The sequence below is a fragment of the Rhinichthys klamathensis genome, unplaced genomic scaffold, assembly GCF_029890125.1.
Source record: "Rhinichthys klamathensis goyatoka isolate OS25496 unplaced genomic scaffold, OSU_Roscu_1.1 h1tg000092l_1, whole genome shotgun sequence".
Classification (NCBI taxonomy): domain Eukaryota; kingdom Metazoa; phylum Chordata; class Actinopteri; order Cypriniformes; family Leuciscidae; genus Rhinichthys; species Rhinichthys klamathensis.
The window spans coordinates 3344786-3360368 of record NW_026606631.1 but is presented as its reverse complement, the minus strand read 5'-3'; the positions used below and the strand labels follow the sequence as shown (position 1 = coordinate 3360368).

The window sequence follows — 15583 nt, the reverse complement described above, 5'->3', positions numbered from 1 at the left end:
GGAGTGAGTAAGAGTTAACAGATGAAAAACTGCTAAGTTGAACTATACGCCACAGTGATGAATCCTAAAACAAGCTATAAGCTGCATTGGGATAGCAATACCGGTTTTTCCCACAGGATTTTGGGAAATCTGTGGTGAGTGCACCTCTGTCTCTCTAGGGGGGTTCCTTCTCTGTGGGCCTCGAGATTTCACGTAGTGTAACTGCGCAACGCTTCTAGGTTGTACGTCACACGCATCACACACATGACCAGCGTCGGCCAATAGTTAGCCAACGTGTACAACACAGAAGCTTTGCGCAGTTTCACTACGTGAACTATCTCAAGGCCCACAGAGAAGGAAATGAATAGTTGAATAAAGTCGTTATTTTTGTTTGTTTTTTTGCGCACAAAAAGTAAACTTAAAGATAGAGCCACTGTAGTCACTTGGACTATTTGAACAATGTCTTTAGCTTTTCTGGGCCATCAGGTTTCGATCCCTATAGAAGCCTATATGGAGGAGTGATCCAGCTCTGCAGATTTAATAAAAAATATCTTAAGTTGTGTTCCAAAGATGAACGAAAGTCTTACGGGGTTGGAAAAACATGAGGGTGAGTAACTACTGACAGAATTTTCATTTTGGGTTGAACTGTCCCTTTAAACAGTCCAGGAGATAAAGCTATAGTCGTGCGAGGCAGACCGATATTTACACTCCACCCATAAAAAAATAAAAAAATGTCTCATTCTTTTCTCACCCTTAAGCTATTCAAGAAGCATATGACTTTCTTCAGATAAACAAAGATTTTTAGAAAAATAAACCTCAACTTAAGTCTAGGATTTATCATTTGAACTATTTAACACTGTTAATTAAAGTTGGCATGAAATGAAATATATTCTTTTGTTCAAACACATAGGCTAGGCATATATCAAATGTTGTACATAACCGAACAAAGATTCCAACAAACAAATAAATGAAGTTTAAAAGGATAAATACATGTTCCAAAGTGTCAGGTTACCATAATATATAAACAGTAGTGTGGCAGGACTGGTTTCTGTTGTAATTTCCAGTCAGATCTATATGTTTTCTAGCATACAGTGCATTTCAAGAGCAAGAAGGAAGCTGTTTAGCACTTAAACAACAGATATTTAGATATTCCTTAAGATTGTATTTGAATATGTTATATTTGTCTTTATGTATATTTGACTTCCTCCACCAGTCTTCACATTAGGTGTACAGCTTGTTGTGTTAGGGCATATGCAGAAACAGTTTTGTGTATTATTGAGGTGTGGTGCAGTCTAACATTTCTCTCCATACTGAAGGAACACTTCGAGGAGAGCTGTCTAAGTGGCCTGGCCTCGGTTTCCAACTATTTTTTTGCATTCCAGCACAAGACAATGACTTAATTGTTTAATACCGCAGAACTGGAGAATTGGAACTGAGAGTCGAGGGTAAAAAAGGCAAGTTCAATTATTGTGTATTTCATCATATTTTCTTGATAAGTTTCAGCTGGGTCTAACTAGTTCTAGTTAAATGTTGAGTCTGTGTTCAGAAGTTGTCATGTAAGCCAGAATGAACTCTGTGAACAAAAGAAGAACAAATGTTGGGGGTATTTCTTATAACACACGATGACACTGGATGACATTTAACAAAACTTTTTTTTGACAAGGTAGAATGAGAGAATATGTGATACAGGCTCACCAAAAAGAGGGAACTCTAAAATAATATAATATAATATAATATAATATAATATAATATAATATAATATAATATAATATAATATAATATAATATAATATAATATAATATAGTTTGATAAGTTTGACTCCTGCTTTATGTGTTGGTTTGGGTTTCCTCAGGTTATCTGTGAATTGGAGACACTAAATTGTGTGAATATTTGTGTGTAATCCTTACAGAAAACCTACATGAATTTTACATGTTCTACATGTGATCTCATGGGTTTCATTTACACAAAAATGATCCAAAAGCACACAATTCCCATGTGCAAAACAGATGTTTCACATGCGATCCACATATTTCACATATTTCACATGTACTTTTATGTTAAATTTCACAAGTGCAAAATTTTGCACATGTACATGTTGCCACTTGTCTTTTTGCACATGTGAAATTCATGTGTTTTTCTGTAAGGGTTCTGATGGACTTCCAGGGTGTTTCCCTGCATACGGCCTGAGACGGGATAGGATCCAGCATCCCTGAGACAATACATAGAACAAGTGGTTTGGAAACTAAATCTTTGTTTTAAACTACAACGAGTTTGCCACTCTTGCATTGGCTTTTGGCTTGCTTAGTTGGGGACTTTTAATATTCAACAAAATTATTCATCTGCTTTACTTAAGGTGGACGATGACGCAATCTTTTTCTAGAAACAAACTTTGTTGTATTATTTTCAAGTGTAAATGAATGCTCTTTATCCTCACTTTGTAGCTATTGTGTGCCACTTTCAATTATAGTTCCATTATAGTTTGTAGACATAGTCAATTTTGGTATTGTCCTGTATTATTTATCCCTGTACATGGGGCAAGCGATTTGGAAAACGGGTGGATGGATGATACAATATATTACAGCTGCACTTCTTTCCCCTTGTCTTTTGGTGAAATTTAATTTTGTACTGACTATCTTTACCCCTATACTTTCTCCCTCTTCATCTTTTCCCCCTCCTTATTTTGTAGAGTCTCTCTCTTGTTCATATTTTAATCACTGTCATAAAAAGATTAAAAATGTCATAAAAGTTAGTATAGGCAGCTGCTCTTCAAAGAAAAAAGGCCCAATCAAGTTGGATATTGAATATACTGAATTGAATGAATAGCAGAAGACTAAACTGAGATTAACAACATGGCTTTCGTTTGACCACACGATTAAAACCTCATTGTTTCTTTTGATCAGTAAAGTGCTCATTGTAATGGCTCTTTCCTGAGCCGGTCCAGCTTCAGTGGGCAGTGACTTCCTTCCCCTCTCCGTGGCTGGACCGCTCATTCAGTTTAGGAATGTGTTCATACCATTCAGAATATTAATCTTTACGTTTTATACGACAACCGAGGAGTCAAGATCTGAACTCAGTCTACAACAGTGAGTGTCACTGTAAGGCTCTTTTTTATATTGTGGTTCACGGTTTCTTTATGCTCAGTGTATATAATTAGTTTTGTTTATGTCATTTTTTAGATATAGTGTATTTTGTTGCTTCAGTATTTACTCATATTTCTTTGAGGGCATGATAAGAATCTCGAAACTCGTACTTTATTACTTTGCTGTGGTGTTGGAGCAGTCTTGATTGTGAAAATGTTGAAATATGACAGCAAGTGTTTTGATTGTATTAATCTCAATGCAGTATTGTTTCATTTTTATTACTGTTTCACTGAAAAAGAATGTTATCTGTACACTTTATGTACACCCAGTTTTAATGGGCGGTTGTTTAACTTTGGTGGTGACGAAACTATTTTTGTCAAGCAACTGAGAGTTGAATGAGTTACTATATGCACACACACACACACACACACACACACACACACACACACACACACACACACACACACACACACACACACACACACACACACACACACACACACACACACACACACACACACACACACACACACACACACGCACACACACACGTTTACTTAGTTATTTAAATGGGGACATTCCATAGACGTAATGTTTTTACTGTACAAACTGTATATTACAATTCTACTTACACTAACCCTACCCCTGTACCCATCACACAAAACTTTCTGCATTTTTACATTTAAAAAAAAAACATTAATTACTTTATTTTTATACCAGATTTACAAATGAGGACGTCCCTAAAGTGAGGTTTTCGGAGACTTTGTCAGGTTTTGGTCACTTCTGGGTACAAATTTGTCCCCAAAATATAGTTAAGTAGGTACACACACACACTAGTATGCTTAGTATACTAAAACCTTACGCCAGAGCATTTGTGTTTCGACGGGATATTTTCCCTCTTGTTTCAAGTCGTCTCTATTTTATTTTATTAAAGGAATAGTTCACACTCCAAACGTAAAAATTCTGTCATTATTTACTCATCCTCATATTTATTCAAACCTTTAGAGTTTCCTTTCTTTTTTTGGTGGAACACAATAGGAGAATATGAGCAGAATGTTGACAGCTATCGTATGGCTTCAAAAGACAGGGCCTCTTTTGTTTTTTTGTTTTGTTTTCCATTTTATTCTTTTATTTTCATTTCCGATTATGCTCAATTTTATATTTCCTATGGGTTTGGAATGATATACTGACAGAACTTCCATTTCTGGGTGAACTATCCCTTTAATTTTGAGTCAACTATTATTTTCAGGATGACTAAAATGTTGCAATACCATTCTAACCAGTAGGGGGCGTCACAAAACAAAGTTACTAACTCAAACCATAACTTTTTAAAAAACTCTTGCCAGCAACCCACTTTCTTTTCTATGTGCATTTCCAGTGATCCACCGGTCTCATTCATTTCACCATGACACCAAGACCGCCATTAAAACCAACTAAAACACATCATGCCAACACCACAACAGCTGCTCCGGGGTTCCTGGCCTCTTTACTGGACAGGATTCCTTGTGAGTATATCATATGAATCCTCTTTTCAGCACCTGCTCCACGGGCCCCTATCTAATTCCACGCCTTGCGCACATTGCTTGGTTCTCAATTTTCACTTGCTACAAGTTTAACTTGCCCTGAGTCTCCTGGCCGTGGTCTCGCCTCATCCTTCAGATGTGTTTCATGGTGCTATACTGGACCGCTGCTTTGCTACCGTGATGAAAGATGGAAAATTGTTGTTTTTGTCACAACAGTGCCAAGATGGGCCATCTATGCTATATTTGCCGCCATCCTCCTGCTCATTCTTATCTGCATGATATGCTGCTGTGTAAAATGCTGCTGCAAAGGGAAAAAGAAGAGGAAGAAGCTGGAGCAGAAGATCAGTATGAAAGGGATCTCAGGATCTACAACCGCAGCACTGGTGAGAGATGGATCGTAGATGCTTGTAAATGCTGGATCATTTTTTTTCTTTTAGTCAGCAATACGTTTAAATGGAGACAAAAGTAAATGGAGCAAAAGTAACCAAAGCCAAACCAAAGTTGTTTAAAGTCAAAGAGAACTTAAATAGTTCTCCTCAAATACTTCCATGCTTTTAACATTACTTTCATTGCTCTATAATCTTACAGTATATCAATGTATCATTTGTGTCTGTTTTTATTTCTCCTGAGAGATTTTAAAAGGTGAGGTGTGTAATTTCTGTGGCGTGACGGCAGAGAAAATACAATTGTTGTTGAACAGGTTTCCTCAAACACTCCCATCATCTGCTATTGGTTGAAAAACCATAGTCCCGCCTCCAAACTAGCGCGATTGGCTGTCACTGTTGCTATGTGAGGTTAATCAAAAGGTCAATAATAATGCAGCATAATACCTTGGAACGCTATCTGTTAGCATTCCCATTCATGCCAAAGGGATTACTTCACCATTAAGCGGAAAATTAGAGTCAAAGCTGATACTTAACTCTTTCCCAGACCGTTTAAAAAAAAGAAAAGTTGCCAGCAACCGCCAGCATTTTTGATCATTTTCAGAAAACTTTCTTGGCCCCCAAATTGAATATTTTGTTGTATGAATATCTGAACATGCAATAGCTATATATAAAAAAAAGAAGAAAGAAAAGAGCCTCTGCTTTTAAACGTTAAACTTTTAAAGTTTTTTTATAGCTTCATGCTTTCTTTATACTCTTTCAAAAGATGTGTAATAGCGCCCCCTACTTTATAACAGTCAAAACATGGATTGCTTGAAATTTCTGTCAATGGCGGGATAAAGTTGTGTCATATTTACGCAAAAATACCATCAATGGAAAGAGTTAACTGAAACGTATCTGAGAGCTCCTTTAAGTTTGTGAAAATCAACCTTTGAGCAATAAATAATTCCTCTGGGTGGCATTCACTGAGGGGATTCTGGTTTACTGACAGGTCCAGCTTGAGACAGAGGATGTGGAGGATGGATCAGACCAACAGAGGGGAAAACTGCAGTATTCACTGGAGTTCAATGCATCCATTTCAGAGGTAAATGCATCACTTTCACTGATTTTACAGTGGTGCCCTCAACTGGCAGGAACTTATTAACTTTCATTCACCTAGTTCAGGGGTGTCCAAACCTGTTCCTGAGGGCCACTGTCCCGCAGAGTTTAGCTCCAAGTACCTAAACACACCTGTCTTGAAGTTTCTAGTATGTCTAGTTAGACCTTGCGGTTCAGGTGTGTTTAATTGGGGTTGGAGCTGGACTCTGCAGGACAGGTGCCCTCCAGGAGCAGGATTGGACACCCGCTGAATCCGATTTTGCCCCCCTAAACCCTCAATCACTATTTCCTACATTAGTCCACTAATACAGTTTGAAGGAGTGAATGAAAACGAGTGAGCAAATTCGGGACAGCCGTTGAGCGCACATCGGTTGTAGGCCTACCCTCGTTATTGCGGTGCAATGTGGGATTGTATGAGTGGACTCAATAAAGTCCACTATGGTTTCGGACACCACTACAAATGGCTGTCCCCTCAAATAATGCCATATTTGAGGGTATAGGGGGCGATTTCGGATTCAGCGCTAGTTCATACATCTGTTCATTCCAAAATGCAAATAGTTTTAGGAAATAATCAGAAGTATGCACAATGCACTAACAGAAATAGCTATGTCTTGAATATTATAAAGCAGTAGTAGAAAGTATGATATTTACATTGATATTCTGTCATAATAACCCGAACAACACTTAAATCTTCACTGAATCTATGAAAGTGAATATGTAGTGACCAAAGGTATTAAACCAAATTATTAAACCAAATTTTCAAAACTATGTTTTATATTTTTCTAAGTCACCATTATTACTCATTATTATTAATTTGTATTGCTCTGCTTGCTCAAGACACTCTATCAATTAAACTAATGATACTTTTCCAGTCCAACTCTTAATTTAAAACTTGTTTAGCAAAGAAAACCATATATAGACAGTATATACAGTAAGGCAAGTCAAGGCAAGTATTTATATAGAACATTTCATACACTATGGCAATTCAAAGTGCTTTACATTGAAAAGAATAAAAATATCACACTATGGCAATTCAAAGTGCTTTGCATAGAAAATAAGCACAAAATAAATAAATAAAATGAATTAAAGTAAAATGAACTAAAGTAGTAAAAAGATGATAGAATAAACTTCTCATCTGGTAAAACACCGGTGTATCTTACTTTGCATATAGCCTAGTTTTACTCTGACACTGTGTCTGTGGTGTTTATTCGGCGCGCCTAAGAATTCCATTGGACGTCTCAGATGGACCCGATTTTTCCCTAAAATCCCTAAAAGCTCTTGGACTGACCTCGGGTTCACTGCCCCATCAGTCCGCACCCAAAAAACCCAAAGGAAAAGCTCTAGGAATGGAGTCGATCCAGTCCGCACCCGACCCCACAGAACCTCGAGTTTAGTTGACACATCAAACTCACTACTCCACCAGACCCATGTCATTAGCATTGTTTCAACTCCCAATTTCCCCAATTAAGTGATTTATGTTTCTCTATTACCCAAATCTTAGTGCAGTGCCATTTGAGTTCAGTTTATAATCAAAAGAAAGAATACAGTGCAATCAGTTTGACGTATAGTGGATGCAGTTATGAAAAGAAGATAAACTGGCAAAACACTGGTGCATCATATTTTGTACAGCTGCTTGTTATGCTGTGAGATTATCCCATGTAGATTGTACTGTGTCTGTGGTGATCTTTCGGTGCCCCTAAAACATCAATTTGACGTCTCCAATAGACCCTAAAATAGGACAGTAGGCCTGTTAATTGTATTTACTGTAAAGTCTGGTTGAACTGGAGGTTGCGACCAACTTTACTTCAGTATTGTGATGTATTTCCGAGTGAAACAGAATATTGAATTATGAAAAATAAAGGGTGGGGCTACAGGAACACCATTTCAGTGAGGAAGACATCCACAGATTTTGACTAAATATTACAAAGACAAACATTTATTTTTGTGTGTGGATTATCGCATGAATTGTTCACCACAAGACTCGGGCACTAACAAAGTAAATAGGGTTTTGAATTCATGTGGACTTTAAGAATAAGCATTTAGATAAAACTGTTTTTAAGATCCTAAACCTATATAATGTACCATATTTCTCATCAGCTGAGCGTTGGAATAAAAGAAGCTGCCGCTTTGAAAGCGATGGATTTAGGAGGGACATCTGACCCTTATGTGAAAATCTACATCCTTCCCAACAAGTCCAAAACATTTGAGACGAAAGTCTTCAGGAAAACCCTTAACCCCGTGTTCAATGAAAATTTCAAATATCAGGTAAACCATGAAGCATATACAGTACAATCGTTCACTATCATAAGGTCATATATTCATGTGGTGGAAAACTGTTATCAGGATTCTGTTATCAGCTCGAACAATGACCTGATGTTTGGTCAAGCTCATTAAAATGTGGTTGTTAACTCTTTCTCCGCCAGTAAAAAAAAAAAAAAAGTTGCCAGACACTTTTTGCTTGAATATCTGAATATGCAATATATCAAAAGAAAGAGCCTCTGCTTTTAAACAAAAAGCCTGTTTATTCTAGCTTCATGCTCAACATTTGAATGTGGGTAAGTTTCATGAAAAAAGCTCAATTTTGAGCAAAAAGCTGATAAAAACAGGTTTTTATCAACGACGTCATCCAGATCAGATTCAGAATGATGATCAAAACATAGATGGATTAGATCAAGTCCATCAACATCCCCAAAGCTTCACAGTCGTAAACTTTTCCTTTTCCTTCGACATTTCATTCAGTAACATAGGCAGTTTTGATTTATAAATGGTGATCGCGTTATTTTACATATGAATATGCTTACATGTGCTATCGCTTGTTTCTGCTTCTTCTTCACCTGTGTTTTGATCAGGAGATTATACTCTTTCAGAAGAAATGTCTTAGCGCCCCCTACCATATAACACTGAAAACACAGAAAGTTTCAATCAATGGCGGAGAAAGAGTTACATTTACAGCCTAGTTAGAGTAACACTGAAATGTTGTTTTCACCACTTTTATTTTAGATCCCTCAGAAGGAGCTGATTGAGTCGATATTGGTGATGCAAGTCTATGACTTTAACAAATTCTCCAAACATGACATCATCGGTGAGATCAGACTGAATCTGTCCACAGTGGACTGGAATCATGTGATCGAGGAGTGGAGAGATCTGAGCAAAGCTTCCAAACACGAGGTTCAGTTCAGTACTTCAATCCACATGTTGTCAAGTTCAATGTTATTTTTCATGTGGCTAGTTCACATCAATTATATTTATATGAAGGGCAAAGTGTCATCCTCTACTAAAGGGAAATAAGTTGGGGGTCCCAGAGAGTTGTTTTACCCCTTCTCTTTCTATTGCTTTGGTATGGCTTACACTGAATATTGAAAGAACCAAATCTTTTGACAATGACTACAGCAGGTGGATTTTGTTTCCATCACGTCACCATAGAACATCATGTAAAATTACATCAAGTTCCCTGGAGCAACCTTATGTTCAGTGTCCTACTCAACGGCACAATGGTGATAGCTTATGCGTCAACCCTTGTCCAGACTAAATGATTGGTTGGGTCAGGACACCCTGGAAATCTACGATTTGAAATTTGTCTATGAAGTCTAGGATTTAACCCCATACACGTCAATAGGTTTAGAGCTAAAAGCATTCTCTATGCATAACGTGTCTGCTAACGGCATCTTTCATCTTGTGCCCATATAATAGCAAGAGAATCTGGGAGAGATCTGCTTTTCTCTTCGTTATGTCCCGACTAGTAGTAAACTCACTGTGATCATACTGGAAGCCAAGAACCTGAAGAAGATGGACCAGGGAGGCTCTTCAGGTGAGACACTCATATACTTAAATGTCCTACATCCTCAAAAGTCTTGTCTGCAATCACTCCCGATTGCATCTCAACACTATATAAAACATAGACTCTTTGGAAAACCATGCCTCTACCTTCATTTTTGCGTGGCTTCTCGTAGGAAACTATGTTATGACCTAAAAAACACTTTTACCATAGTGCATGATTTGTGAACGAATACATTTTCAGGTCTGCATCACATAATCAGCTCTATATGTATGGGTTTTTGATTTAGTTAACTTGTTCGGTAGCTTACCTGGTACAGCATTGCACTTGCATGTCAGAATAAAGGAGTCTTGTAGAAGCAAACTAAATGCCATGGTTGCTTCAGCAAATGTGTTTTTATCTATGCATTTGCTTTGGTTAACATTATCGGTTTGGGTTTAGTGTAGGTGGTAAGTTATTTTCAAACGCGATATAACATCTTTAAGCACTTCTCACTGGACATTTTATTTCTGAACTGCTGCGATACGTACAACAACCAATGTAACAAACATTGCCAAATTCACGTTCATTTGTTTCTGATTAAGCTGAACGCTCTTTTACCACCACTTATAAGATAATGCAACGCTATCTCACGACCAATTCGTACGAATTCTTACAAGTGATTAAAAGGTGGCTAATTCGTACTAATTCATACGACCTCACTCGTACGAATTCGTACGATTTGTCTAAACCCACGTGATGGGTAGGTTTAGGGGCGGGGTCAGGGGTAGGTCATTCGTACGAATTCATACGAATTTGGTAACTCGTAAAATATGTACGAATTAGCAAAAATCGTACGAATTTGTAAGAGTGAGGTCGTATGAATTATTACGAATTAGCCACCTAGTAATATTCGTACGAATTGCCGTGAGATCGGGCTGGATAATGAAGGTGCCATTTTTTCGTAGAGTGGGTTGAAAAAGTGTCATATACTCAAGTTTTTAAGCCATTGCATTCTTTAAGGCAGGGCCGGAACCACCATAGGCATTAAAGGGGAAAGGTCCCCTACAAATATTTGAAAATGGCCAAATTGTCCCCCATAATATTTTTGATATTTCTTAATGCTGCTTTCCATTATGCACCACTCCGTTTGTTGTTAGGATGGCAGACAGTTCAAAAATGTAAATTTTTAGGCTGGTCTGCCTCAGCGGTCTAACAGCGCTCGTCAATGTCAAAATTATGGCCAATCAGATCAAGAAGCCGGGGCTTAATATTCACTGAAGATGAGTGTGAATTCCAACACAACGCTTTTAGTTTTTACAGTGAAAAACTGCGTGCATGGTAAGATATAAGTAGCTAAACATTTAATATGTATGACCCACAGTAACTTACGGTGATACAAACTGCTCAACTTTTTAAATATAATTTTGCCATTTTGAGTTGAAAATATTAAATCATTTAAATTATATCATTCATAACTGATTGTGATGAGACAATAAACTTTTTTTTTTTTTGACATATTAGACATTCAAAAGAGAGTGAATAAGTAAATCCCCTTTAAACCCTTTTTCAAGATATGGTTACAGCCTTGCTTTCAAGCAGCTATAGAGTAGGTTTAGCATAGAAATGGATTAATAGTTCTGTTTTTTGTTCTGTAGACCCTTATGTGAAAGTTCAATTGGTTCTGGATAAGAAGAAGTGGAAGAAGAGGAAAACATCAGTGAAAAAGCGAACATTGAATCCATACTTTAATGAATCTTTCACTTTCGAAGTATCGTTTGAACAGATTCAGGTGAGTAATACTTAGAGACTGCTTGCTTAGATTAATCAAGGGTTCAAAATCTGGATCCATTGTACAGATCTTCAGGACTCATTGTAGGGACCCCTAAAGGGACATACAGAGATGGGGGGGGGGGATTTTATTTCAATGCGTTTGCATTCGCTGGCAAACTTTTGAGATCCACAGAGGAACTTTGTGTTTGCTCGCAAATCTTCTTGTATTCTTTGCAAGCTTTGTTTATCAGAGTAAGGCAAAACGCTTGCAAGCAAATGTAAAGTTTTTTGAAAAGTTTTGAAAGTGAACGCAAAAGCATGGAAAATTTTCCCCCCATCTCATATATTTTCCATTTTCATGTCCTTTTAGAAGCTTTGTACCATTGTGATGTTCGTCCTCAAATTTATGGCGAGTTTTCTACTGAGGTGAAACCCCCCTCAGTTTTTATAGCTTGATTCATTCTTGTTTGATTCATTTCTGTGAATAAAAAAACAACAACTAAGGTTGTAATATCACAACATCATCCCTATATTGTGATTTCAGCCACGTAAATCAACTTCGCCCCATTTAAAATTTAAAAAATTTTATTGGCACTTTGTGAAAGGTAATTTTTTTCACTCATTATTCCTCATACAGAAAGTCCAGCTGGTCATCTCAGTGTGGGATCATGACAAAATTAGCAGAAATGATGCGATTGGCAAGATCTATCTGGGCTGTGATGCTACAGGAAACCAGTTGCGCCACTGGGCGGATATGCTGTCCAACCCACGCAAACCTGTGGCTCAATGGCACACATTACTCTCTGCTGAACAGGTGGACACAACGCTGGCCTTGAAGTACACGTTAAAGATCCCATTTACAAACAAAAACTTTTGAGAAACCTCTACTAACATGACATGTATGACTCTACCTGTATGCTTTTTATGGCCAGAATAAGGACCAATAAGAAAAAAATCTTATGTCTTGCCATTCTTATTAATTTATTTATGACAGTTCATTATGTTTAGGTGGAACATTTCATTTCCTTCATTTTCAGATTTTTGGAAGTACCAGAATAGCATGGGAAGTAACTAAAAGTAGTGATGCTACATTTTAAAATAGCAAGCCGCTAATGACAAAAAGCTGGGGTTTTTTTTGTAGTTTGGTGGAGTAATGTAATAATTACCCACACAGCTTTACAGTTACAGTAGCGAGCCAAGAAAATAATCACAGTCTCCTATTTTGTCTTATCCAACATATGTAGTTGTTTGGAAGTCCAATACATTTAGTCAATCTTTCATATGGATGGTTTATGTAAATCAAGCGGTTTAAAGAATGATTCGCCGATTCATTTGTGTCCCTGCTATCTATTTTATATCTCTTTTTTTTGTAGTTATATTGCTGCTGTATTTCAAGTTAGTCTTAACATAAATGTATTTGTATAAATAAAACCCTAATTGAGATCAAAGCCCTGCAAAGCCCTTCTCATGTTTTAAAGCTTGGGATAAAAAAACAAAAAGTATACATACAGTCAAGAGCATAAGTTTGATTTTGACATTGGTGATTTTTATGTTCTCATTAATTTCATGATCTCAAAGCCTTTATTTGTAGATTTTGTTGCCAACTCATAACATCATTTTGATTATGTAAACCAACACAACAACATTACAATTTTGCTTTCTGTACTTTACGCTGGAATATCTAAACAAGCATGCATTCATAACTGAGAGACAAACGTTATTCAGGGACTGAAATGAAAGTTTTTAGTCTACATTGACTTCAATGAATCAATTCTGTGATGTTATAGCGGTGTATGTAGAGCACTTTTTCAGGTGGTTAGAGTCATGAAATTCAGCATGAAATGGAAGTTGAGTCTTTTCTTCCCTATTGGGACTTATATCAGAGTGAAACGTCTTCTCAACAAAACGTAGGGCGGGACTTGAATTCGTCAACTGGGAATTTATTAATTGGCTGGATGGCTGTGGTTTGCTATTGGTGGATCTCATGTGAGTGACAGGTTGAATAATGACACATGAATAAAATAATTATGTGCACAGATAAATCATTTCTTATTAAACACTGCAATATTCCATAAAAAAAAATGAATTTATATATACAGCTCTGGAAAAAATTAAGAGACCACTGCAAAATTACCAGTTTATCTGGTTTTACTATTAAAGGTATGTGTTTGGGTAAAATTAACATTTTTGTTTTATTCTATAAACTATTGACAACATTTCTCCCAAATTCCAAATAAAAATATTGTCATTTAGAGCATTTATTTGCAGAAAACGACAACTGGTCAAAATAACAAAAAAGATGCAGTTGTCAGATCTTGAATAATGGAAAGAAAATAAGTTATTATTCATTTTAAACACAATACTAATGTTTTAACTTAGGAAGAGTTCAGAAATCAATATTTGGTGGAATAACCCTGATTTTCAATCACAGCTTTCATCCGTCTTGACATGCTCTCCACCAGTCTTTCACATTGATGTTGGCTGACTTAATGCCTGGTGCAAAAATTCAAGCAACATCTTTGTTTGATGGCTTGTCACCATCCATCTTCCTCTTGATCACATTCCAGAGGTTTTCAATGGGGTTCAGGTCTGGAGATTGGGTCTTGGGTCTTGATCTGGTGGTCCTCCATCCACACCTTGATTGACCTGGCTGTGTGACATGGAGCATTGTCCTGCTGGAAAAAACAATCCTCAGAGTTGGGAAACATTGTCAGAGCAGAAGGAAGCAAGTTTTATTTGAATGTGGCTCGATTCATGCGTCCTTCACAAAGACAAATCTGCCCGATTCCAGCCTTGCTGAAGCACCCCCAGATCATCACCGATCCTCCACCAAATTTCACAGTGGGTGCGAGACACTGTGGCTTGTAGGCCTCTCCAGGTCTCCGTCTAACCATTAGACGACCAGGTGTTGGACAAAGCTGAAAATTGGACTCATCAGAGAAGATGATCTTACCCCAGTCCTCTACAGTCCAATCCTTATATGGTCTTTTGCAAACCTCAGCCTGGCTCTTCTTTGCTTCTCATTGATGAAGGGCTTTTTTCTAGCTTTGTACGACTTCAGCCCTGCCCCTTGGAGCCTGTTTCGAACCGTCCTCTTGAATTGAACCCTTCTTTTCCTCACTCAATACTTTCCTTTTCAACTCTTTTGGAATGGTCAATAGTTATTTTTTTTATTCCAATTACTTTTGAAGTACTACTAGCGCTGTTTTTGCCATCCAGCTGGTACTATTGCAAGAGGATAGTGATGACCTATGACCAGTGGTTTTTATACTTTTCCTCATTAAATAAGATTTGGTTCAGGTGATCACCAAATCAGCCTGTGTTGGAATTCAACAGACGCTTGAATGGAATGGCCGCCATACATGCAGAGATACTCATTTAAGAAAAATTTGCAGTGGTCTCTTAATTTTTTCCAGAGCTGTATATATATATATATAATAAGGATTTCATGGTGACTTTAATAATGCTAGATTACTTTAAAAATGAATGTCCATTGATGAGTCTGAAATAAAATCTGACTGGGGTGTAGGCTACTGTTGATATACAAACAGACAAACCGCACTCTCTTATTTCAAAGTTGTTTCATTCGGTTTAACAACATTAAGTTGTTCAACTTTATCATTCAACTGAACTGTGCATGTGTGTTTTGAACACTTACCTTATGTTCCTACTCTTTCCATGCATTAAATGCACATTAGAGAGTTTTTAAACATATTTACTTTGACTTCTCAGGTAATGTCAATGGAAAGACCCACAACAGTGGTTACATATAAATATATTTTTATCGTTTGATCAAACTTATGCTAGAGACGATTCAGTAGTCGCTGGATATTGGTAGGGTCCCTAGTGTCCCTGGTAAATTCTACACCCTTGTATTCAGTGCTGAGGTTTAGAAAACAGACGCGAGACAGTTGTATCAGGTTTGCCGTGTTCACACACACACACACACACACACACACACACACACACACACACACACGCGCACGCATGTTG

The 15583-nt window shown here is 37.3% G+C and overlaps 1 protein-coding gene across 2 annotated transcripts; it reads left to right on the top strand.

Annotated features, from left to right (window-relative positions):
• Positions 1–2979: 2979 nt before the first annotated feature.
• On the top strand, positions 2980–12482 carry syt8 (synaptotagmin VIII). Of its 2 annotated transcripts, XM_056252150.1 has the most exons (9): positions 2980–3062; positions 4438–4564; positions 4799–4965; positions 5957–6049; positions 8161–8328; positions 9064–9231; positions 9754–9871; positions 11476–11609; positions 12228–12482. In XM_056252150.1, the coding sequence occupies exons 2-9, from the start codon at positions 4465–4467 to the stop codon at positions 12465–12467; spliced, it is 1188 nt and encodes a 395-aa protein (XP_056108125.1). In that variant the 5' UTR covers positions 2980–3062; positions 4438–4464; the 3' UTR covers positions 12468–12482. The 2 variants fall into 2 exon arrangements, with proteins under 2 accessions (XP_056108125.1, XP_056108123.1); XM_056252148.1 differs by lacking the exon at positions 2980–3062 and having other exon boundaries at positions 4396–4564.
• Positions 12483–15583: the final 3101 nt, after the last annotated feature.

What these genes read in the sequence shown, in the direction of transcription:
- syt8 (XM_056252150.1), top strand. Translation starts at nt 4,465, where the DNA reads ATGACACCAAGACCGCCATTAAAACCAACTAAAACACATCATGCCAAC. An exon ending in ATGAAAATTTCAAATATCAG is followed by an intron (nt 8,329 to 9,063) that starts GTAAACCATGAA and finishes CTTTTATTTTAG; the next exon opens with ATCCCTCAGAAGGAGCTGAT. An exon ending in TATCGTTTGAACAGATTCAG is followed by an intron (nt 11,610 to 12,227) that starts GTGAGTAATACT and finishes TTCCTCATACAG; the next exon opens with AAAGTCCAGCTGGTCATCTC.